This window comes from Crotalus tigris, unplaced genomic scaffold (assembly GCF_016545835.1).
Source record: "Crotalus tigris isolate CLP2741 ecotype Arizona unplaced genomic scaffold, ASM1654583v1 scf7180000017568.12009008, whole genome shotgun sequence".
Classification (NCBI taxonomy): domain Eukaryota; kingdom Metazoa; phylum Chordata; class Lepidosauria; order Squamata; family Viperidae; genus Crotalus; species Crotalus tigris.
The window spans coordinates 666,618-692,913 of NW_024096478.1; the positions used below are offsets into that span (position 1 = coordinate 666,618).

The window sequence follows — 26,296 nt, forward strand, 5'->3', positions numbered from 1 at the left end:
ATTTATGTAACTCATTTTTTTCTGGGTTGTGTAGAGATTAAAGAAAATTAAAATAATAAATAGCAATAAAGCAATGAAGGCTAAGAAACAAACCCCCCTGAAAGTAAAAGCAACGAGACAGTCTTTTTGAAAGAGTCTGATCCGCGGGGAGCAACGGTCCATTTTCGCCTCTCTTTCTTGAGAGCTATCCTCCCACGCCCAGCCCCGATTTTGGGACAACAGCATTTCGGGCCGAAGCAAGGGCTCTCCCGAGCGAGCTGCAAACCTCCCCCCACTGTTTTTGAAATAAAGAACCAAACCGGGGAGGGAGAGGGGGTCTCTTGGCTCCAAAGCAGGCACAGCCGGAGCAGATGCGGCCTTATCTGCTTCTCTCGCGTCTTGCAGAGCCAGCCAGGAGGAGCCCAAGAGAGGCCTGTTCCGCTCCTCCGACCTCCTGCCACGTGAGGACGGGGGAGATCTGCCTAGGACGGGGGAGATCTGCCTAAGGCCCAAGTAAGGACGAAGAAGGATAAGAAAGCGTCGCCTTTGTCTTGCTTTGCCTCTCCGGAACTAGGGAGATAATCAGGCGTTGGGATGGGATCACGGGCTTCCCTGCGCCAGGAAGGACCCGTTGTTCCCCGGCCTTGTCAGAAGATCTTCCGGCCGCTTCGCTCCCGATCGTCTCGGGTGCATTCCTCGCCTGCCTGCTTGCCTGCTTGCTTGCCTGCCTGCCTGCCTGCCTGCCAGCCAGCGCTTGGCGTTGAGAGAGGAAGCTTCCCCTCCCCGCCGCCCCTCTGCTTAATAGGCCCTTTCCTGCCCTTGATGGAACCCTCAGGCAGCCGCGGCGATAGCTTCCTAAATCACTTTGAACAGATTGGAAGCGCTGGCACTGAGGGTGGGCTTGGGGCCCCCTAATGCTGCTGAGCAGGAAGGCTTTAATAGGAAAATGTTGTTTGGCTGGAAGTTAGAAGGACAAATAAACCCAATCCGGAGACAATCAGGATTTTATTTGCCAAATAAACAACTTTCCTCCACCACCACCTCTTTGCAGGATTGCAGTTTGTGTGTGTGCGTGTTTATATAGGGTTTTTGTTTTTATGGTAATGGGAAATTTGGGTGTGCATCCGTGGAGAGACTGCAACATCGTTAATTAAATTTAGTGAGCTCTATTCTCCAGGCTGATGTTATCGGGTCAGTTAGTAATCTGGTTCATGCCCTTAGCAGAAATCCCAGAGCCTGGAAAGGCCCTTTTGCACTGCATTGTTTAAAAACTGTCTTTTATTGGAATGCTCCCCCCCCATACAGATTAGATTTGTGTTATTAATTACTCCAACACCGTTACAAGGCCGTTTTAAAAAACCAAATAAATGAATGGAACCAGATGCTGTGTATTGGTTGATGGTTGATGAAATCTTCCTATCTTAGGGAGGGCAGGGTGGTGGCTCCTTTAAAATGCTGGGCTTGTCAGCTGGAAAGCTGGCATCCCAGGTTCAAAACCTGAGGCCACACAACAGAGTGAGATCCCATCCTTGTCCCAAGTCCTGCCAACCATGCAAATGTGAGTATATAAATAAGTACCATTTTGGTGGGAAAGTAAAGCACTCCGTGTTGTCATGCTGGCCACAAAAGGGCAGAAATGTCTTTGGACAGTGCTGGCTCAAGGACTTTGAGATGAGCACCTCCCCCTATAGTCGGCAATGAACTGCAGAGTAAAATCCTCAGGTGAATTCCTAGGGACTTTCAATTTAATACATTGTACCTTTTCGGACAGCACATAAATAAACTTTCAGGGACAGTTGGTAATTTCTCCTTTTCTTTTTTTTAACATAGACTGGCAAGCAGAAGAATTCTGTAATTAAATTCTTCTGAATGTAACCCTGTTGTCTTGAAGTCCTTGGAAAGTTTCATTGCTAAAATCTAATGAATGCATCTATTGTCATGGCATTGTGGAATTTATGTATTGTTCATCTTCATAATCTGATAGAAATGGGGAGTTTGTGGGTCATCAGAGTCTTGCTGAACAAGTCTTGGAAGCCCAAGCCAACATTGGCAATGGTGAGAGGAAAGTTCATCAGCAACTGGGTAATCATAGGTGCCTTGCTGTAACAAATCTATTACGACATAAGTGAAAAGAGCCTATTCAACTAAGAGCACTAGGATGGAAATGTGATCAGTTTTTTAAAAAGAGTGATTCTACACTATCACACTAATTTCTGCACGGACTCCCTGCCACTTGTACATACCTTAAAGGATTTAACCTTTGGTTGTTGAATTAAATTTATGAGAAAGGCTTTATGGAATCAGCTTAAAGAGCTAAGTGCAGCATCTGGTTCCCACAATAACCAACTAACTGGTTATTGAAAAGCTCACAAAAGAAATATGAACACTAGAGCTGTTACTGAGATCCATTGCTTCCAGTACTGGAGCTCAATACTTTCCACTTAAGGAAATATTATTGAATAATAGGAAATGTGGAATTATTTTTTGTATGGGTCCCAGCTCCCAGTTCCTTATTCCATTGTTACAGGCTTGAACAATTATAATTTGTTCTGATGAAATGATGCCCTCCAGTTAACCACCATGGTGGCAATATGTCTGTACAACAAATGCTTCGGTTAATTGGCTGAGATGCTGTAATGTCACAGATATCTGGAAGAAAGCTTGAAGATCATGAAAATGATGAAGGGAAGTCTGGAAATATGCCCAGACCAAACTCATTTTTATGCTATGTCTTCATAACATTGCCGACTTCTGAATTCCAGCCTCAAGTCATACTTACTCTTAACTTATACTTTGCTGCATTTAGATAGATTCCCCTTCACTTTTTCTTCACAAGACACAAGACACTTTTTCTTCACTTTTTGCCTAGTTGGGGTTGTTCAGGCTGCTCTTGAAACAGCCGTAGTGCTCTTCTGGAATAGTGCAAAACATATATCCAAGAGAGGTTCAATTATAGATAGTCCTCGGTTACAACAGTTCATTTAGTGACCGCTGGAAGTTGGCACTGGAAAAAAAAGTGACTTATGACCATTTTTCACCCTTTACAGCCATTGCAACATCCCCATGGCCATGTGATCAAAACGTACACAATTGGCAGCTGACTCATATTTATGACAGTTGCCATGTCCCAGTGTCATGTGATCACCTTTTGCGACCTTCTGACAAGCAAAGTCAATAGGGAAGCCGGATTCACTTAGCCATTGTGTTATTAACTTAGCTACTGCAGTGATTCACTTAATAAATGTGGCAAGAAAGGTCGTAAAATGGGGCAAAACTCACTTAACAAATGCCTCACTTAACAACAAGACTAATTGTGGTCGTAAACTGAGGACTACCTTATTAGCTGATATCAGAGGTCACTCATTTTGATCAAAAGTTTTGTGTGGGCATGTAAAGGGAGCTTACCAATTGATATCACTGTTTTGGAAATGGACTAAACTCTTGCTCACAAGCTGTTTGACTGTTAGCTGAGGTTAATTGACAGACAGGCTCCCTTTTTAAGCACTTGCACAAAACCAGAATAAAATTTGAAATATGGTTAAAACCCCTTCTCTCTAGCCATCTGTCAAAACCTGCCTCTTCCCCCAGCTCAAGCCCACATTAATGCTGTTTTCAAGTTGGCTGATTATGTTTGCTGGAAGGGGAGGAAAACAAATACTGGAAAATCTCCCAAACCCTTTCTTTAATATTGTCATCATCATCATTCTAGCCATTGTTTATCCACTGCAAGATGAAGGACTCTTCTGCATGTTTACAACCAATACGGTCTTGAGCTTTCTTTTGCCAACTGGCTCTGCAATACTTGTTGATGTCGTTGATTCATCTTGTCTAGGTCTCTTTCGTGGACGCTTTTTATCTAGTGGCAGAATAGAGTGCAGCATATTTTGTACTGGTGTACTGATATAATTTTGTACTGATATAATTTTATGTTAGTTAATGGACTATTGGATATCATTTTAATTCAGCAATAAGGAAGAGCCCTGAGAAGAAGCATTACATTAGTCAGTCAGCATCATAGTGTAAGGTGATCTTGAATCAAAGGACTGTAAAAACGGGAGAAATTGAGCGGCTGGAAAACATGGAGTTTATTTATCATTTATTTATATATCAAATTTAGAAACCAGGCATCTCCCTCACAGAGCGATTCTAGGTTGTATACAAGTAAAACATAAAAACTGTATATAAATATTACTGTATATTGGGATGCCATTAAAATAGGAGAAGAAAAATTAAAATTAAAAAAGGGTTAACCAGCCCCATTGCTGTGGGCCCCTCTGTGAACTCAAGGCAAATCAGCAGAGCCAGGACTTCAGACATTTCCAAAAGGCCAGGAGTTTGGGGGCCCATATAATCTAAATGTGTATGTGTGTGTGGGGAGAATGTTCCAAAAGGTGGGGGTGACAGCAGACATGTCTCTTTTCCTGACACCCCCCCCCCACTCAGAATACTTTAACTGATGGCTCCACAACATATCCTCCCTACTTGGCTGGATTAATTCCCCTTCCAACTCTGTCATTCTGTTATTCAATAAAGGCTGAAGATTCTTTAATCATGCTGGAAGGTCAAAATGCTCACTACAATGAGTAAGGTATTGAAGGGACCAGAGTGTAACCATTGTTCTTTCTTTCTGTACTTCGTTTCGCTGTAACTTAAAATATGCTGCCCATGGAGAAAAAGCTCAGGGCTGGATGCCAATAATTGTGTATCTGAGCACAAAGAAATCACAAGCTATACATAAACTGGTAGATAAGAAATTCTGTATCTGAATGCAAAGAAATCATGAGCTGCGCATGAACTGTTAGCATGAGAAAGTGTATGAGCCATAAAAAAAGAAAAAAAAAGGTATGTGCCTCTTCTCCTTTGCCTTGCTATGTCTGGGACAATAGTTTCAGGGCACCCAGCTTTGCCTTGATCAACAATAAAACTGTATCTTTTGCAGTAGCCTCATGTTCAGAGTCTCACTGGGATTTGTTTGGATTCTGAGCTGAAAACCTAACAGTATGATGCAGATTAGAAAAATGTGACTGAATTAGCATCACGCTTCACTGTAGCAAAATGGTCTGTGTACAAATCTTTGTGTGTGTGTACATGTTTATGTCTTTATATACGAATGGCATACTCTCTTTTCAAAGAAAGCTCCTTCTTCCATTTGAGCCGCACAGGAAAGATCTATTTGATTTTCTTCGTATCCTGGAGAAAGAAGTTGAGCTGTCTCTTCCAGCCATGGGATGAGCCTATTGGACAGGCCCTAAGCAATCAGTCATGCTTTCATGCGCCAGATGGGTTTAAGTTCTCCTTATAGTGCCACTCAAGGACTGTATTTTCACTGGAGTGGCCAGTTCTTCTTGTAAGCATGTGAGACGTTTACATTGATCTTTTTTCAGAAGTACTGTTTCCCCAAAAGTTGATAAATAATGAAACAGAAATCACATGGCTCAAGTTTCACTCATTGCTATATTCCCATACTAGGAAAACTTAACATGCTGATTTTTCTCCCTGCCATACCACTATTATAGGCAGAGATTCCTAATCTTTAGAGGAAAAAAACAATTTTGGGGTTTTTTAGAACTAATTATGGAGCCGGTCATATTTTCTGGCCTAGGTAATATTTCTCAATGACTCAAACACTGTGGTTGTTGTTGTGAACCTCCCAGAGTTGGGTGGCCATAGAAATCTTGTAGATAAATAAATAACACACAATATTAACATCAGGCATACAATCAAGCAGAAAACAATGCCCTAATCAAGGAACTATACATCCATCAACAATGAGAGGGATATTGTACATATAGTAAGCAAAGAGCAAATCCCACAGTTGCATTGATGATGTTACCTAGTTGGGTAATGAAAATTCTGCAAGCAAGCAACCAGGCTCAGAGAGTACCAAGAATTTCACATTTCACCTGAGCTACATATATTCCCTTCTACTGGTAAAGCTAGCATTGTCCAATATCTGTAACAATGCAGGTGTGTAATGTGCTTGAAGAACAGCAAACTAGCTGACCAATCCATCAGCGATGGTGGAAAGCTATCCCAGCAGGCATGAGATAGGGCAGGGGGAAAACCAGCAAATGAAGAAATGGCATCTGAAGTACCCATGGTGATACAGGAGCATTTTATTTTCTGATATTGCCATTTCATAGTATCATGAAGCGCTCAACAGATGCAAAAGGAATCAACTACCCATTCTGCTATTTAGATTAAGACATTATTCAAAGAAAGAGAAAAAAACGTACTAGCAACATGGCTCCAAATAATCTTCTGTGTTTAGACTGTTTATTTCTTAACATTGTCCATTTAATCAACATTTTGCATCCAAATGCAATGTAAGATGAATGATATCTTTTCCTCTATAAGGGGTTTAAATCTCTTTCCACTTCTATGCTCGATTTTATAGCTTGAGCCTCCAGGCTCATTACTCAGCTATCAACATATTTAGGGTGTACAAAGCTGCAATTTCTTTTTCATTTTTTAAAAACATGTACTATATATTCCCCCTTCTATAGCTACGGAAGGATTTACCAGCATTCTGAAACTTTGGAAAAGTTTTTGCATTCCAAAAATTCCATGCTTCTGTCGCTCCAATTTTTTTTCTTAGATCTTTGGCTCCCCAGCATCCTTTTCCTGTCCTCCCCATTCACAAACCCATAGCAGATTTACTTACCCTCTTTAAACCGCAGCAGCTTGAGATCTGTAATCTTTGAACTCCTTTTCCATTTTAATTAATAAATGATTTGATAACTAGTTAAAAAGGAAGAAAAGAGGTTATGTGTTATCCTTCATATCTAGTTATAAGCTGGAGGAAAAGAGACAACGTCACTTCTCAAACTGCTGCAGGGACACAATCTGAGGCATTCTTGTGCTGGTTTAAACCCATTGAAACCAGTGGATTCAGACATGCTTAACTTAGGGTTAGGCCCACACCATCAGCATTTCCCCCTTGTTCATCCATCTGGAGCAATTACTGGGGATTATTTTTTCAAGCAGGAGTGTTGACATTTTCCCCCAGTTGGGTGTCAAGTATACACAAGAAGTAAGGAATAGCTGAGTTTCAGATGTCTAATGAAAGGAATGCCCGGAGGTTAATGAGGTGCTGGAAAACAGCAGAACTAAATCCAATATTACCATTGTCCAGCTTTCAGGTTTAATTAGAAATCCCAGTCACCTGTGCATACACCAGGCACTTCTGCCTAGAGCCTGTTGGTAACCCGGACCCTTGTATTCATCAGAGTTGGGAAGGGGAAGGCACTGTTGGACAGGATTAGAAAGCCCTCTCCTACTTTCTCCTGTTGCATCTGATTTCTATTCCACTAAAATGGCAGGCCTCCCCAAGCCCAGCCTGAAGTGATATAAAATATCTACGATATTCAAAAGGGTCTTTCTCCTTTTCTCATTTTTTCTATTCCAAAGAAAAAGGTGCTAGCAAAAGTGTAAGCTCGAATTTTGACAAATTTAGAAATTGCTGTGTTCTTACACATACTTACACCCACCTTTTCAACAATTATCCAAGGAGCGCGGTAGCTCATGTAGTTACAATGCTGGGTTGGAGGTTAGTGAGCCCACGTTTGAGACTCGAGTGCTGTTACTTGGCAGAGTGAGCTCCCGTCATTCGCTCCAGCTCCTTGATGGGGACATGAAAGGAGCCCCTATAGGCGTCCCCCGGACAATGGTGATGTCACTTGGCTAATCTTTTCATCCCGGAAGTGCCTTAAATGATGTCTCTGATACGAACAGGATAGGAACATTTATCCAGAAAAATAAAGTGATTCTAGTTACAGCATGGTAGTAGATATGGACTAACCTGTAATAATATCATGTTTCCCCAAAAATAAGACCACCCCAAAAATAAACCCTAGCCTTAGTTTTTGGGGTGGGCCTAATATAAGCCCTACACCAAAAATAAGCCTGGGGGTGGGTGGGCATGGCTAGCATAATGGGGCCAATGGTACCTGGCAGCAGCCACAGCCCACCGGCCCCTTGGCGCAGAGCAGATAAATCTGCACATGAAGGCAGAGGCGGGGGAAGTGTTTGGGCATTTAACTATGGGGTGCTTGGGAACGAAGTGATTTGCTCAGTTCCCAAGTGCCTGATAGACACCCATACAATTAACTCCATCTCCAAGCGCCCATTTGCAAGCAGACGGAGCTTCTAGTCTCCCTCAGATGTCTGTTCAGGGGGGAAAGCATCCAGATGCCTATGAGGTGCTTGGGGCAGCTCCACTCCCTCCACCACCTGCCTCGCCTCGTGGTGGTGGCATGGCGTGGCAGGCCATACAGCCTCCTGCTAGACAAGGCTGTCGGTGCTGCCGCCATGAGATGTTGGGGAAAAAGACATTCCCCCAAATAAGACCTACTGCCTCTTTTGGAAGCAAAAAAACCCACTCGTGTTTTCCTGAAAATAAGACACGGTCATTTTTTTTTGCCTCCAAAAGAGGCACCAGGTCTTATTTTTGGGCGGGGGTGTCTTTTCCACCTACCTCTGGCATCGACAGCCCCGCTCAGCTGGCCCACTTCTTCTGCAGCCAAAGGAGCAGCTTTACTCTGCTGCTCAGAAAGGAGCTCAGGCCTGCATTTTGCAGTCAGGCCTTTCTGGAAGGCCTCTACAATCGAGAACGAGGAATGGATTCAATCTATAGCTTGGTTTTCAGCTGCAGAGGCCTTGCAAAACCAAGCTATGGATTGAATCCATAGCTTGGTTCTCAGCTGCAGAGGCCTTCTGGAAAGGCCTCTAACTGCAAAATGCAGGCCTGGGGACGCTGCAGAAGATGTGGGCTGGTGAGGAGAGGCCTGGTTGCAAGATAAGTGGGTGCAGGGGAAATAGGGCAGCTCCACACCCTACCCCTGCCCTAGCTTGATTTTTAGGGGTGTGCCTGACCCCAAAACTATGGCTTATTTTTGAGGTAGCACTTATATGAGGCCCACTCCCAAAAATCAAGCTAGGGCTTATTTTCGGGGAAACATGATATGTGGGAAAGACCTCGGGAGACTGGGTAAAAGGATACTGCAAGGAAATGGTCAGATAAGAGACAGCATAGCCTGCAACTGCATAGTAGTGAAAGGATTTTATTGTACTTATGATTTTAGTATGTTTAAGTTTGACATTAGCATTTATTTTATATATAGTAACCATTTTATATTGATAATTATAGTGTTATCATGTAATCATTGTTTTGTTATTTTGTAATCATTATTTTGTAGTTAATTGCTTGATCAGATGCTTTATATATATATTGGAAAAGTAAGGGCTTCAGGCTTTAGGTACAGGTGATAGCTTATATGAAAAGAGCACAGTAAGGGGAGGGGGAAAAGGAGTTACGGATGGAGCCTGGGTTGCTGTGTATGAGTCATCATCTAGGAATTGCTTTTTTGTGCCATCTTATGCCTGGTACCAAGACCTGATCTCTTTGTTCTGAAAAGGTATAAAAGGTGGAAGACATCTTTTCTGGTTGTTGCCTTCATCTCTCTACCAGCCACGAAGAGAGATGGGGTCACCCAACTCTGTTTTGATCAAAATAAAAGTTGTTTGCTTGCTGAAACCTCGGCTCAGGAGTTTCTTTGGCTCTTTTAAATTCCTGAGTAATGCTGGGGCAATTGTGAGGTTAAGTGGAAAACCTTACAGTAGGGAAGCAAGAGGCTCAGAAGGGACGTTCCCTAAGTTCTCAGACTGTAAAGGAGAGAGTGGGGAAGACGGTACTTTCTGACTTGCAAGATTCTGTTAATATAGTTTATAATGAAGTAAAATTAGTTTATCTGGTTGTGAGTCCTATCTGATTTACCCGTGAGGCCCACACAACCTTATATTTTTGTTTAAATATTCAGCTGTTGGATCTTATATGAAGAGTAAATCGCTGGTACATAAGAATGCTAATACATTTGTTTTCATAACAAAAAAATGCATAAAATGAATGACATGAGGGCAAGTGGAAGCATGTGTGTAGTTCTAAACTTGGAGAGTGTTAATGGAAGAGGACATTCTACCTCCTTTGCAGGGAGTAATTTACTATACTTTAATAATTATATTTTTTTCCTTGCTTGTAATTTTAGAAATGTGTTTAAAGTCTGCATATGTGTCTCAGCAGATGGCAGCACTGAGCTGATATTTTTTTCATCTTGGAAGCCAAGCAAAATAATCATTGGCTTATAGGAGATTGGCTTAGGTTAGACTGAGTAATTGAACAAAAAAATCCCAGGAGGAGTTGGTGATAAATTACTTCTATATTGTTGCTAAGAAAATCTGATGGTTGGGCATGTACTTTCAAGCCCAATTGGCACTTCCCAAAAACAGAACCACGGTCATGGAGAATTCCTGAATACAGGGGGAAATGCTAGAAGAATGGAGAAGAGCTTATATGTTGTCCAAGTCTTCAAAAAAAGCAAACTACTGGTCAGTACCTGGGAAAAGCTTGAAAAGACTGTCAAAAAATGGGAAAGCAGTGAGAAAGGTATAATTGCTAGAGATCACCATGTTTGTTTGTTTTTTTAAAAAAGCACAGGCCATTGCCATGCAAATCTTATTGCATTTTTTTTAATGACAGGGTGACTAGATTATAAATAAAAATGCTGTGGATGTAGTATACTAGAGACTTCAGGGAGTAATTTGATAAAACTGACACAGCCATCTTCTTGATAAATAGGAACAATGTTGAATGGATGGTTCCACTACCAGAATGATTCACATCTGGTTGAACTACTGTATCCAAAGCATGCTTCTTAATGGATCTATGAAAGGAGGTATGAAGGGCGGTATCTCAGCATGGGATTTAATGCTCTTCAACATTTTTATAATTGTTTTATAACTAAGATGAGGGGATAGAAGTGGGGATGGGGGGAACATCTTGTCACCTCAGAATATAGGTTAAATGTTCCAAAGGATCTTGACAAACTTGAGCATTGGCCTTATCAAACAATATGCAACAATGCAATTTATCCATATCAATAAAGGATGGCTTTAATAGGATGCCATGTAGTTAGCTAGTGAAAGATGATGTGATCTTCATTTAGTTGGCATTTTCCTTTGTTACATGTTTGTAGAAGAATGAATGAGGTAATTTGGATCATAGACGGGATAAAGTCTGAAAGGAGTTAAAACAGGTCACAATGGAACAAATAAAAATTCCAAGCTTGCAGAAGGCATTTTCAAATAAGTGCTTATGCTTGTTGCCCTCAAGCTGGCTAATTTCTAAGATCCTTGACTGCAGATTTCCTGCTCAGAAATCTAAGCTTGCTTGATCAAAAGTTAAGCAATATGCTTTAATTTCCCTTTCATTACATGCTCCCCTTTTTGACAAAAACAGTGAGCTCCTGTGGATGGCACTGCATTCACGTCATAGTATTTTGTGCAAGTATTTGTTAAGTCCACAAAAACAAGATTGTAAAGCAAACAACACTTTTTCCCTACCAAGATACACAGCGATCTTGAGAAATGTATCAACTTGGGATACAACTCCATGCACACTTAAAACAGGGAAATACTTTCTTGAGCTGAGATTGACTTTTGTGCTACATAGGCATGTCTGCAGTTTTCTTGGCAACAATATAAAAGTGGTTTACTGTTGTTTCTTCCTGGGTGACCTGATCTAATCTGATCTGATCTTCCAAGCTCATTCTAATGGATCACTAGAGGAGACACCGATCATGATGGTTCATGATAGTTTCTGGTGGATGCTAGGAGAATTTCCCTGGTGATGAACAGTTCTGTTAACATCAAAAGGAAGTGACTGAGATTTACACAGGCTTTGTCTCTTCATAGACAGAGTATGAGATAGTAAATTGGGCAACACCGGACCATGTAATCCAGCACTTCATTTGACCTCTAGATCAGAGACCCCCAACTTTTTGGGCACCAGGGACCAGTTCTGTGGAGAGAGGTTTTTCTGTGGACCGGAGGATGCGTGGTTTTGTGTGCTGCCTGCATCCCACAGATGGGGCTTTGCTTGTTTGTGCAGCCCAGTTGCTGGCATGCCATGGCCTGGTACAGGTCCACGGACTGGGGGTTGGGGACCCCGGCTCTAGATTCTAAGGAACAGACCTTGTGCTCTGATAGCTTAGGCCAGGGGTAGACAACCTTGGCTCTTTTATGACTTGTGGACTTCAACTCCCAGAATTTAACTTCTGGGAGTTAAAGTCCACAAGTCATAAAAGAGCCAAGGTTGCCTACCCCTGGCCTAGGCAGGCTGTTTGAGGCCCTCTGCAATGCTATCATCAGATCTTGTCTCTGCCCTCAAACAACGCAACACATTTTGAATCTTGGGTAAATTATGTTTTGCAGAAAATTGATTTGGGATTTTAGTTAGGAAATGGGCTGTAGGTATTCAGGGAGTTGCAGTGCCAGACTTGGAACTGGCAGTTCATTGTGAACAAAATGTTCCACAGCCATATCCCCTTCCTATTCCTGTTTGTTCTACTTAAGTGGCTCCTGAGTGGCTAGATTGGAATAAAACAGGCAAATATTTAAGTTGTAAATTTTCTTTAGTTAGAAGCACTGTACGCAAACCAATACAACCAAAGCAAGCAGAGCTCTATGCAAGTAGCCTAACATAATCCAGGACCATGAACTAATGGGTCCTCTTTATCTAAGGAGAAACATGCTATTGTCTTTTGCAGCTCACATTCAACCTATTGGGCACTTCAGCACTTTTCTTCAAACCTTAGCTTCAAGCACAGGACAATGCAGCAATTCACAATGCATATCTTTCAGTTTGAAGATTCTGAATTATATGCAAGGTGATAATAATTTTCATTCAATTCTCCAGTGTTCCTTTCCTAACTCTTGCTCTCCTATCTTCCATTTGAATGGCTGTTGTACATGTAATATGTGCATTATCTTTATAACAATAGTATAATTACTCTCACTGGCTTATTCTTTCAAAGCCACAGACATTTCTGGAATTAAACCTATGAATCCGTATAGTACCTCTGATCTGGATGTTAAAAAGGGTCCTGCATATCTTGTTTTTGCCCATCTGATAAAATCTAGCAGAGTTCATGCACTTCAAGTCTCTTCTGTTCAACAGAGTTAACAGAACTTTGGAATCATTTTCCCCCAGAGATCCATATGGCTCCAACACTAATGATGTTACATGGGACTATTTTCGGTAAACCACTTTTGTATTCAATGTGAATGCTTATCATCTGATTCTCTTTTTATTGTTCGGCTATTATTACATAAAGAACCCAGAGTCACCTGGAGTACAGCATTTTTGAAATCAATATAAATAAATAAATCTCACACGGAAAAAGGCCAGTTAAGAATGACTCTAGACCAGGGGTGTCAAACTTGCCACGTCACGTGACATGTCGCAATGTATCGTGACTTTTTTTGCATTGCCGGAGCTGGGGTGGGTGCGGCCTCTGCATGATGCAACTGGCCCGTAGGCCAGCAGTTTGACACCCCTGCTGTAGACTATAGCTAGGGAGTCTGTTGATTCAACCACATACTGTACCAACGTTATCATCAGGCTTTTAATCAGAGGCATCGTTCCTATGGTTTACAGGTAGTCCACCCACTTTGTAATTTTTTTCCAACAAAACCAAGTACAGGTAGTCCTTGACTTACAATTCATTTAGTGACTGTTCTAAGTTACAATGACATTGAAAAAAAATGGGTTATGACCGTTTTTCACACTTACAACCATTGCAACATCCCCACGGTCACTTGCTTGGCAAGTAGACCATATTTATCATGGCTGCAGTGTCCCAGGGTCATGTGGTCCCCTTTGTGACCTGACGAGCAAAGTCAATGGGGAATCTAAATTCACTTAACATGTTATTAATTTAATAAATGCAATAATTCACTTAACAACTGTGGCAAGAAAAGTTGTAAAATGGGGCAAACTCACTTAACAAATGTTTCACTTAGCAACATAAATTTGGGGCTCAATTGTGATCGTAACTTGAGGACTACCTCAAGTGTCCATCAGTTTTCTGGCATGGTGAGAAACAACTGGCTGGACTGAAAACCTCACATCAATTCAGGGACCCAAAGTTTGGGAGTGGGAAATTATATTCATAATTATATATATGAATGATATAAATATTCATAATTGTGAATATAATTCTATATAGAACACGAGATGGAGAGAAAGACTGAGGGCGCGCCCCCATAGAATAAGGGATGGCAACGGGGGAGTAAGTAAGGAGCAGAGGAAGGAGGAAGGTGGGAGATGTGAGTACGAGAAGAGGGAGCAATTTAGAGATACGGACGATCTAACCAACCAAAAAAGGGGTGGAGAGAACCTTCCTAATCCAAGATCGGGGGAGATAGAAGTGAGTAATGGCACACTCACAAGCAGTAGAAGCAAAAAAAGAGGAGTCATCAATATGGAAGCCATAATTAGAACACAGCCAAATCAATTAGGACCTATGACAAGAGCTAGGAGCCGTGTGCAAAGGACGGCTCACCTATAAAGATACTCTATATTTATATAAATATAAATATATATATTTCTTTGCCCTTGGCACACAGTCTATTTGTTTTAAATGGTTGTATAGTGTAAGTATTGATTTTGCTTCTGTGTGATACACAAGTATTCTTAAAAGCTGTTTTATATCACCTTGAAATGGGCTGTGACCTAAATATGCACTTTCAAAGTGGGAAGCTGTATTATAGGCTGTATATGGTTATGGGAACTATACACTAAGATGAATGCTTTTCTAGGGCTATTAATTGATTCATTTGTAGGTAATGCTATAGCATGTCAATGGAATTGTTGAGGCTGAATGGACATTTTAGAGATGCAGTGTATATTTTCTATCTCAAGTACTTTGTGGTCCATATTTTTTTATTTCCAGTATGAGAACAAATCAGAAGGGACAAAAGGGGAAAGTTCACTGGCTGCTTAATTTTAAAGGGCAACTTTTCTAAGGGTGGGGCAGAAGCAACCTAATCAGGTGACACTGGCAGAGGAAGGAAAAGAATGGCATTCTGGCCATAAGTAGTCTTCGGTCCCAATTTGCTGTTTCCATTCTTCTTCAAGGCAACATACCAGTTCTTATCTGCATGCATCTTTGACTTGTACGTATTGTAATTATTTTCTTCCAACTTTTCCAGGAACACACACTCTGCTGTTGGCAACTGCTAAAAAAAAAGAGTTTGGTAGCATTCAGAAGGGAAGTAAATACAATGACCAAAACCGTTTATGGCACTAAAGGACCATCATGATGGTGTTTGGATTGTGGAAGACTTTGACTCTTTCTGGTCCAATTTTAGAAGGTGGGAAAGTCTGAGTATCTGTTGCCTTTTGGCAGGTGATAAAATTAACCCTCTTGCTCCAGATCCTTGCTGCTTAGCAAGGTACTTTCCATTTATCTTGAAAGACTGTTAGTAAGTCTTCAAATTTTTCTATTATGGTCATAGATCAGCAAAACTCAGCAAACCAGATTATTGGATGATCCTTATTTTGTTTAGATTTAAATATGTCTCAGTTCCTTCTAATGGTTTCATCTGGAGGAACACTGCTACCTTCTAATAGCTAAAATGTTTAAGAATGTTTTCAAATATTTCAGTTTCTTTTCCCAGAAATAAAGATTGGCCAAAAAGCATCAACCCAGCAGCAAAACAAGTGACATTTAATTGTGCATGTGTGAATGATTTTTGATTCCAAGCTCTCCAAGCTACAAGATTTTCGCCATCCTCAAAGCTTCCCTATAGTTAATATCAGGGGAACTCTATACTTACCGAGCCATGTAAGCGTCCATTGACATCCATAGCCAAGTATAGTCCAGATCCAATGCCTTTTATGTACACAGCACCAAAATATTCTGTGCTGAGCAGTAACTGAACTACAGTTTGAAAGAAAAAAAAAAATAGGAAGGATTATGAACCACTGTTAATACATACTATCGTTGAAGCTGTGCAGTGAGGGCTACGTTATTTGCCAAGATTGATAATAAATAGGTGTTATCCTCTGAACTTCTGATTGCTTGAAAATGTATGCACCGGGCATGGTTTAGCCTGATTGGGTTGCAAAAGGAAGGCTTGAGGACCATCAACTTGCCAAGCCCAGTTTCTGAAGACAGAACCAAGGCTATTCTGAATCCTTTCCTAGCTTTATACAAATATAATTGCATTAGCTTAATGGGCTGTGGAAAGTAAGGATACTACCCAAGTTTATTTACACAGTCTGCACCAAGAAGTGTACTCTGTAACTAGAGTTATTCCATTGGCACATAACCATTTAAGGAGTTTCCTCTATAAATATTTTTTCATCAGGATGTCCAAGTTTAATAACTCATTTACAATAAATTCATTTCTAGCATTAGTTAGCAAACATGTATTTTTTTTAAGAATGTGTGGGCTTGAAACTGCTTCCAGGGGAAAAGAGAGAGAAAATTATAATTCAATAGTGATACCTAATGGTTTTTTTTCCTTCCTTCCTTCCTTCCTTCCTTCCTTCCTTCCTTCCTTCCTTCCTTCCTTCCTTCCTTCCTTCCTTCCTTTCTTCCTTCCTTCTTTCCTCCCTCCCTCCCTCCCTCCCTCCCTGATGTGCTAGGGAATCTTTCCGCAAATTGGAATTTTATCAAGATGTGTTGAATTACAGTTCAGTTTCCGGAATTCCCAGCTATGGGAAATATTGGCCAGACTTCTGGGAGCTTCAGGTTAGAAACAGAAGTAGAAGAAATAAATTTATACATATAAAACCAGAACTGAACACTAAATCAGGTGATTGTTGGGAAATATTAACAAATTCAAAGGCTGTCATCACCTAACAGCTATGAAAATAAAATGCCTTTATGTGTGTGTGCTCCTAGTTTGCGAATGGCCAGAATATCTGGCCATTTTTGAAAACCAAAGTCTGAATTAACCGGCAGCAGGATTTTTCTTATGGTCTTATGACCACAAAAGCCAGCCCTTCAAACTTAGGGGTTTGGATTTTCTCAGTCATAGAAAAGCAGAGACCCAAAAAGCGGGCAGGAACAAACAAAACTAATGTTAATGTAGGACTTTTTATAAAAAAATAAATAAATCCAGGTAATATTATTACTCCTCAGGTTAATAATCTTCTTCTTCTGTCACTTGGAGCACTAAAATTCCTTGGCTACAGTTGAAGGAACATTCCTTTTTTTTTTTTTTAATCTTTTTAGACTAGTATGCAATCCTAGAGCACCAAGTTGTACCTTTCATCCTAAAGCTGGGCCTATTTGGGCAGCTTCAAAAAAGGCTGAAGTTGCTGTCTCTGAAATTCAGGTATGTGGAGGGGGAATGGAAGGGGCCATAAAAAAAAGTCCTCTTATATCTCTGGAAAAATTCTCTATGGTTCCAGAGGGAAGACTTGAAAGAATATGGTCTTACATTCCACAATGGCAAATTCCCACTGATTTTTTAGAAATGGAATCAGTTACCCAGAAAATGGATATATTCAAACAGAAGCTCTGATCTTTTAAGGATGTTTTAATTGAGATGCCTATCCTGATCAGTGTGGGGATGTCAATGGGGTTAGAGGTAAAGGAAAAAGTCAAGATAGCATCCATATCGACACACAAAGATACACAGACACAGGCACACACAGATACCTAAAGTTGAAACTCAAATACTTTGGTCACCTAATGAGAAGGAAGGACTCACTGGAGAAGGGCCTAATGCTGGGAAAGATTGAGGGCAACAGAAGAAGGGGACGACAGAGAATGAGATGGCTGGATGGAGTCACTGAAGCAGTAGGTGTGAACTTAAATGGACTCCAGAAGATGGTAGAGGACAGGAAGACCTGGAGGAACGTTGTCCATGGGGTCGCAATGGGTCGGACACGACTTCGCAATTAACAACAACAACAACAATTGTGGCTGCCAGCCTTACTTTTTTGACTCCTTTTCCCCTAGGCCAGGGGACTGGACTCAGTGCTCCAAGTGGATCCTACCAATATAATTCTTTGCCTCTCTCTATTTCATAGTATTTAAACATACATGTAGCTGAGATATCTGTCCTTATGAGCATGGAGATGATGAGAGGCTTTCCCTATTAAATGCACCCAGTGTTTATACAAGTGGTTTTTCTCTCATCCTCATATACCCTGTCTAGCTGATGGATGTACAGTTGTCAATGCAGACATTTTCCCTTCTGTTGTCATGAAATTACTTTCCTTTCTTATCGGGTGTGTCCATTCACAGGATTGATTCACACATGCATTCTGTAATGGCATAATGGCGTCAAGATAGATCTGTTGCTTCAGAGTGGAGACTTGAAATGGTTTTCTGTGCATTTTTGGCATTTGTCATCATGGCAGTGCAACTCCTCTTATTTGTGGAAAAGCCACTTGGGAAACTCTTTCATCCAAGCCTGTTAGCTAGCTGGAACTCCTATTACCGATAGTCCTGGACTTACGACTACAATGGAGTCCAGCATTTATGTTGTTAAGTAAGACATTTGTTGAGTGAGTTTTGTCCCATTTTACGACTTTTGTTGCCACAGTTGTTAAGTGAATCACTGCAATTGTTAAGTTAGTAATTCGGTTGCTAAGTGAATCTGGCTTCCCCACTGACTTTGCTTGTCAGAAGGTTGCAAAAGGTGATCACATGATCCTGTGATACCATAACCTTCATAAATATGAACCAGTTGCCAAGCATTTGAATATTGATTACATGACCATGGGGATGCTGCAATGGTGGTAAGTGTGAAAAACGGTCATAAGTCACATTTTTCAGTGCCATTGTAACTTTGAAAGGTCACTACACGAATTATAAGTTGAGGACTATCTGTATTTGGTTTTGCTTGAGGAAAATTACAAAGCCGCTGGACTGCTTTGGAAATCTGGTTATCAGGCAGTCAAGATAATGAGTCATTGATAGCTAGAAGAATAAGGGCAATAGGAATAAGGTGATTTCAGGCCAGCTCAGTCCATGATCATACTACCTGGGAATTCTGGGAATCAAAGCCCCAGACAATTAGAGGGCACCAGTTTGAAGAACTGTTAGAAGAGAGACATACCTCTTAATACGCTTAATATCTAAACACTTCATCATAAGTGCTTTCATTAGGCTGCTGTTGGAACCTAATTTTGAAATTCAAAGTACTCGCAAAAGCATGATTTTAGCTGCATTGCACTCTCCCCCCCCCTCCTCGCATGACATTTTAGCGAGTAGGAAAAGGCCTATACTATGGATGGAAATGAATGACTTTTAAAAAAACTAGCTCTGAGAGACATGAAGAATTTATTGGGTACTTATTAGATCCTAGACTGAGCACAGGATGTTAGCAAGTCCAGACCTGTGCAGGAGATCCAGAGGGGGACAGTCAAAAAGGAAGGATACTTAGCCAACATTTCCAAAAAGTGACTCCCATTTGGCCTCTGTAGCACTGGAGACCAAGCTGCCTCCTTGGGCATAGATTCCTGATAAGTGATTTCATAACATGTGGCATTTTGCCTTGTGCTTGTTCTGGAAAACTGGAAGCACACTTGTGCTTTTACAGAATCTCTATCTTGTTTGCTTTCTTATCTCTATTGCTTGAACAAGATTTCAGAAGGTTATATACCAATTTACTCTACATTAGCAGCTTCCTGCCTGTCCTTTGCTGTGTTTATTCAGGATGAGATCATCTTCATTCAGACCTGTGTTGAGGGTGCAAGCATGAGTATGAAAATGCTATTTCTAATAAACCTCAACCATAAACTGATTTCAGAAAAAAAAAAGAAAGAGCAGAGCTGGGGCAGGGGAAGAAAACCAAGTGTTCTTGTGGATTTCTTTTTTAAAATACCGTAAGTGTTTTTCTTGGAATTGGCATGTGCATTTGACTCCATCTTCAGCACATCTTGCACCAAGGAATCCATCTGGATTCAAATTAGTGCTCAGCAATGCATGATATACAAAGAGAAGCACACAGAAGCCAGGCTATTGTGCATACAGTATGTGGGTGTGCTGATGTGCCATCAAACACTGTTTGTCTAGATGTAGTACAAATAATAGCAGTGAAGCTCATCTTATTATTCTTTCATCTTCTGCTACTTCTTTATCCAGTTTTCGCTGACAAGGAATTTCATCCCAACATCAAATATTTCAAGGTTCTCATAGTATACATACCGTATGATTAATATATTAGAAATGCAAAAGAAGTGCAAAGTAGAACTAGATAGACCATGCACAAACAATGTGGATTCATGCACTTCATAAAGGAAACAGCAAATCTGTAAAACCATGAAAGCACATAAAACAGAAGGCCAGATTAACTGATAGCATGGGAAAACGTGCTTCCTATCAGAGGCCAAAGGCCACTCTTCTACATTGCACTACTACTGGGTAGATATTAGCAGATGTAGAGCCCTTCCAGATGAGATGATAGTTGTATAGACAGCACAAAATCCCTATCTTATCAAGATTTATGTTGGCAACTTTCACTTTCACCCATGTTTTCAAACTAATTCCATATTGTTTTCTTATCAGATATAAATCTGTTGAATAATGGAAAAATGAAATAATGGAACTCTATTTTTTTTTAATAACTAAAGCTCATCTCCCTTGAGGGAAGCTCATTTGTTGGTGATGTAGCGATTCAACCATGTAGCTTCCTTTACTACAATACAGAAGTCATTTGCCATTTGCCATTGGTAGGATTTCTCTTTTAACTTAATAGTTTAGGCTAGAATCCTGGGATTCCCCAAAAGTCTCCCACTCAGCTACTGACCATGTTTGATCCTGTTTAACTTAACTTAAATAAAGTCAGCTAAATGCAGCTAGTGTGTTAGGTAGCACTAAATCCGGGACCATCTGCATACCAATAATAACCATAATAATAATAGCTTACATCCTGTGATGATACCTTTAATATAGCCACATCTGTCTATTTCAAATCCTTATGAAGGACTCAATAAGCGGAATCTGGCCAAATTCAGTCTGAACATCTGGCTGACTGTGCGATGAGCCAAAATGATAATACCATCAAATATCGACATCAGCCATTTGCTAGCTAGACGTGCCAAATCCAATTTGAACATCTGGCTGATTGCGCAATGAACCATAATGATGTAACCTGTAGCAATACCTTTAATATTATTAAACAACAACATCTGCCTATCCCATGTCCTTTGGAAGGGCTTGATAAGTGGACCAAAATCCCAAACCCAGCCTAAACATTTGACTGAGACTGCAATCCACCATAATAATAATAATAACTTCCCAGCAAATGTCCCACTTTAAGCATGATGCTGGCTGGATGACCTTGGGCCATTTATTATCTCTCATCCTTAAGAAGAAGCAGAGGATGGCAAGTTAGTCCAAAATCTTTCAAAGAAAACTACAGAGGTTGTCCAGGCAATCACCAAGAGTCAAGATTAATTTGAAGGCAGGCAGTCAGGCAGGCACGGGCGCACACACACACACAAATCCCAAACCAAACCGGAAAGCCTATCCCAAGAGGAGGGGGGGTTCACTCTCTGCCCTGTCTCTTCTATTCCTGGCCTTTCCAGCTGATAGGGGAGACCAAAATCTCAGGCAGCTGACTGAGTGTTTTGCAAGAGCTGAATTGATGAATTTTGCTTTGTACCTTTCTTGTTAGTATATAAATATTTGGCTGGAGGGGCCATTGTCAAGATTATTAAATCTGAAATAGAATTGCACTGGCTAAAATAGCTAACTTCCTGCTCTGGATTAATAATATGTAAAATAAGGGCTAATGCTGCATTTTGTCATTTTCTCAGTCAATTGGGCATTATTATTGAGTGTGGCACACGGAGGCCAATAGACCCAATTGTTTGTGTCCTAAGAAATATAGATTGGCTTCCGCAGGTTCTCTGGCCTTTTCATTTCCTCTTTCCAGGCTGTTCTGGCACAGATGAGTCTTTTCAGTAGATTCTAGTCCCTCGGGAAAATGAATCTGAGCGGAGAATTTATCCTGTACAAACAGACATAAAAGGCATTTTGTCTTGGCAAGACAACAAACTTTAAATGAATGCAAGGATGCCACTTCAAACAAATAGGCCAATGGGTATTATCAAGAAGGGAATATCAGTAAAAGATGTAATATATGTAAAAGAGAGCAGCTACAAGCTTTAAATACTTATAAGACATATTTATAGCTTTTGCTGCCACAGCAGAAACACGTCCAATTTTCCTGTAGTGCTCTTTAGCGTACTGGTACCACAAGTCAGGACAGGAAGACCTGGAGGAACGTTGTCCATGGAGTCGCGATGGGTCGGACACGACTTCGCAATTAACAACAACAACAACAACCACAAGTCAATTGCTGGTGTAAAATTTCCTAAAAGATGGGCTATTGTGGCTGAAACCTAGATAAAAATGTTGCAATTTCTCTGCATAATTTTGATATATGTACGTGTGTGTTTGTGTGTACACACACACGCATGCATGCATGCATTTATACAGTGCATATGATGTTCCTGGGTATGTCTGAGGTATGGAGATATGCTCAGAGGAAAGAATCATTCCTTCATGGACCAAATCAAAGAGGTTTTTTTTTAGAGCTCAGCCCATTATTTTCTCAGACGGAATGATATTTGGCATCCCCTCCCCGTGATTCAACTTAGCTCAGGGATGCTATTTCTTCACCACTTTGCACACTGTGTGGCGTTATTTTCAATACATAGATGTAATAATAGATGTGATTAAAGGCATACAGGCAACTGTCAATGGATTTAGTCCAAATGAACAGGGGTCCAACAGTGTAATCCTGACAAATATTATGTTTAAGACTGTGGAGATCTTTTCCTCCTCCAAATTATAAATCTGTTAAAAGGGACCAGTTAGACATTAAAGGCGATTCACGACTGTCATGGATCCACATCTGCCCAGATCCAGAAATAGCCTTTGTAAACTGTTGGTAAGTGCTATGTAATAGCACGGAATAATATTTCCTCCTATTTGGATCAATTAATTGAATATACTCAGGGCGGGGAAATGTTAAAAAAAAATAATGGCACTCTCTTTCAGAAGATATTGCCAGCAAGCAATTTTGCATACAATCTCATTATGGGTCTTCACTTGGAGCTTTGTTATTCTGATACAACATATCCGATCCTTTCTCTGACTAAAAGAAGGAGAGGAGAATATTTGGAGACTGAAGTAGTGTCAGCCCTACATCAGCTAGCTAGAATCTTTAAGTAAGAATAATCCCTGACTCCATTTGGTGAAAAAGGTATAATTTACTAAAGGTCAAGCAGAAGTCAGTAGAGCAAAGCCAGAACTGAAAATTGGGTACCAAGATCTCCAAATTTAACTTTACCCCCTTGAGCTACTTCTCACTGCTGATCTCCCATTGTCCAATCATATTCGAATAAATTGTTTAGGGAACAGTCTCCAATTGTGGGCTGGGTGGTATGCAGCTGCATGCAGTTCTGACATTGAGGTTGTGTCTCCAGAAGGTATGGTATGTAATGAGCTTTTCCCCCTCCTATCCAACACCCTCTCCCCAGAGTCCATGGCAAATTGGCATCAATCAAATGCAAATGAGATGGCAGTTCTTATCCATCTATAGCTGAGTTCAGACAATGATCAATGAATACATGCAGGAGGAAGAGGCAAGGAGACCCTCCTGATACATGTGGCTAAATGCTTGGCCAATGGAGAATTTGCATCCTAGTTTCAGAATGAAAGCCTCCTAAGATTCCTAGATGTTCCACTCAGCTATCCAGTAAATTTGAAGAGAGGAAGGACCTGACCTACATCCCAATTTTCCCCAAAGTAATTTTATAAATAGAATCTAGGTCTCCTGGCTCTGCTTGTATTAGATATACCCAACTACAATTTATGTTTAATGATTTAATTAATTAACACCACACTTGAAAAATCTAATGGACTTTGGATAGGTTACTTCTGACTATTTAACTGATTTGACTTCAGTGTACGTGGATGTGGATGTGCGTGTAGCATTTGTCATCTTATTTATGGTAATGCTCTAAAAAGAAATCCGATGCTTTGTTATATCAGCCAGAATGTATCAGGACCACTCAACTGGATAGGGATAGGGACAGGTCTGTGCATGTTGTTTCTACTGCCAGCAGTTCGGCAATTCGATTCTCACCAGCTCAAGGTTGACTCAGCCTTCCATCCTTCCAAGGTCGATAAGGACCCAGATTGTTGGAGGTGATATGCTGACTCTGTAAACCACTTAGAGAGGGCTATAAAGCACTGCGAAGCAGTATATAAGTCTAAGTGCTATTGCTATTGCTATTCTACCCCTATGAAGTGACAGAATGATATGTTTTTATATGGATTGTGCCAGAATTTGGTCTTCACACAGCAGATGCCTCCAAATCTTTTGCAATGCCACAAAGCTGAAAGCCACTAAGAGAATAGAATAGAGAGAATAGAAAGCCACTAAGCCACTATTTGGATCAAAAATAACAGCTACAATAACAATAGTAGCAGCTTACTGTGATTGTCGTTCCGGTCCCTTGTGCCATCCACTTTGCCATCTGGAAGGATTCTCAGGAACTGACCTCCATTGCTGCAATAAAGAAGCTTGGGCTGGTTGTAATCTGCCATTGGCAGATCAAATTTTTCTGTCATGGCAGTAAATGTCATAATTTCCCTCCAGACATCGCTTTCCCTTCCTTGGACTCAGATCTTCAGTCCTGGAAAAGAAATTTAGCAGGACTTCAGCAGAAGGAGCCAAAATAGTAATGATACCTTCCATATCATTGCATGTTCAAAGCAGGAGGAGAAGTTTCCAAGCATTATTTATAGGCATTATTTTTAGTTATTAACCAGCTCACCAAAGTAACATTCAATATACAGAGCAAGACAGCATGCTGTATCTTTGGTCCCCCCCCAATCTTTGAAAAGGCTTTTTGAATATGCTATGGTATGCTATGTTTGATAAATAAAAATAAATAAGATAAAAGCAGGACAAGAGCCATATGTTTATAGGGCACCAGTTCAATCCCTGTATCTGTCTAGATAGACAATAGGCAGAGAGAGGAAAGAAAGCAAGAGCTATACTTTTCTGGACTACTTTCACTGTTTGTAATCAGAAATTGGTGGCTTCTGGAGAGGAGTTAAATGCTGTAGAGTGGGCAGAATTATAGCACATATGCACCCAGAGCAAAGTTTTGGCATAGTTTTCTGTTAAATGTGAGATCTGGTTTAGAGCTTTCATCTGTTTCCCATGTCAAATGAAAGGAAACTGCATTTATAATCAGAGGAGTTTCCAACAAGGGAAAAAGGGACCCACAGTACACACACATACACATACACAAACACACAAAGACAACAGTATAACTGAAGACTGTTCCTTGTTTTGATTAAGTATCAAATAGTTGGCTCTTTTTTAAAGCAAACACCAAACGTGGGAGTGGTTAAGAAAAATGTGGGTTTGGGTAACAGCAAATGGGCAAATCCTTTTCACTTCTCTGAGGGCTTCCACAGGTCAAGCTTTTCATTCACCTCACACGGCATCACAAAATGATGCCGGCAGTGTTATCAGCAACTCTTTGGTCCGGACATGATGCCCTATTATAGTTAGTTGAAGCAGCAATCTCTAGCCCACCTAAGAAACCAATCCATTAGCTTATTTGTTTGGTGAAAATTGACCCCAATGCTGAGATAAACAGAGTAGCAAAAATATAGAACAAAAAGTGAGACATTTTGTCTCAACCACCCCCTACAGATTGCAGATAATTTCAGATGCCAGTGGGAGCTTTATTATCTGAACCTTGGAATAGATAGATATGGATAAGTGTATGGTTCTATATATGTACTGTATCTACAGTATATCTATCTATATCTATTTCTATATCAACAACAACATCTACATCAATATGTTACCTTTGCTAAAATAGAGAAGGGTAAACTAGAGTGCTGTCTTGATATATTTAATGGCCTCATGTTCCAAGGGCTCTTGTGAAATGTTTTAGAAGAGGAGCTTGCTGAAACATTTGGAAATAAGTTAGCAAGTTCCATGTTACTGCTTTAAGATTCATCACTATTTTTAGAATCTGTCCTTGCTTGTCAGTGGCCTGTGACTCCAGCAGAACACTTGAATGAATACAAGCTCCTGCTCTCTTTGTCATACTGTGATCGATGTGAGCAGTGTTCTCATAATTTTAGGCCTGTGTTTTTGGTATTCCATAGACAGCTGTAGTCTTGGCATGGCTATTAGATTTTCTGATAAGGTTTTGGGTTTTATGGAAATTAAAGTGAACACACACACAGACGTGTGCATGTGCATGCGTGCCCCCCCCCACACAACAGAGCCTCAAGAAGGAGCAAGGGTATACACACCGACAACATGACAAGCCTTGCTTTTTTTTCTTGTTGAAAGCCTAATCATTTAATTATTCAAAATGCTTGGAGAAGGACAGGAAACATCATCCATGGTAAAATTTCTTTCCCAACCTTTGCAGCAAAGATGAAATAAATGAGACACAAGCAACCTG

At 40.6% G+C, this 26,296-nt stretch overlaps 1 protein-coding gene across 1 annotated transcript; it reads right to left on the minus strand.

Moving 5' to 3' along the window:
• Positions 1–12,434: 12,434 nt before the first annotated feature.
• On the minus strand, positions 12,435–24,555 carry FGF1 (fibroblast growth factor 1). Its single transcript, XM_039350915.1, has 4 exons — positions 24,549–24,555; positions 24,293–24,478; positions 15,655–15,758; positions 12,435–15,054 (listed from the first exon to the last, which is right to left on the minus strand). The coding sequence occupies exons 1-4, from the start codon at positions 24,553–24,555 to the stop codon at positions 14,860–14,862; spliced, it is 492 nt and encodes a 163-aa protein (XP_039206849.1). The 3' UTR covers positions 12,435–14,859.
• Between the last annotated feature and the right edge of the window lie 1,741 nt (positions 24,556–26,296).

Coding starts and splice junctions, on each gene's coding strand:
- FGF1 (XM_039350915.1), bottom strand. Junction 15,759..24,292: donor GGACCGGAACGACAATCACA/GTAAGCTGCTAC, acceptor TTCAAACTGTAG/TTCAGTTACTGCTCAGCACA. Junction 15,055..15,654: donor ATGGACGCTTACATGGCTCG/GTAAGTATAGAG, acceptor CTTTTTTTTTAG/CAGTTGCCAACAGCAGAGTG.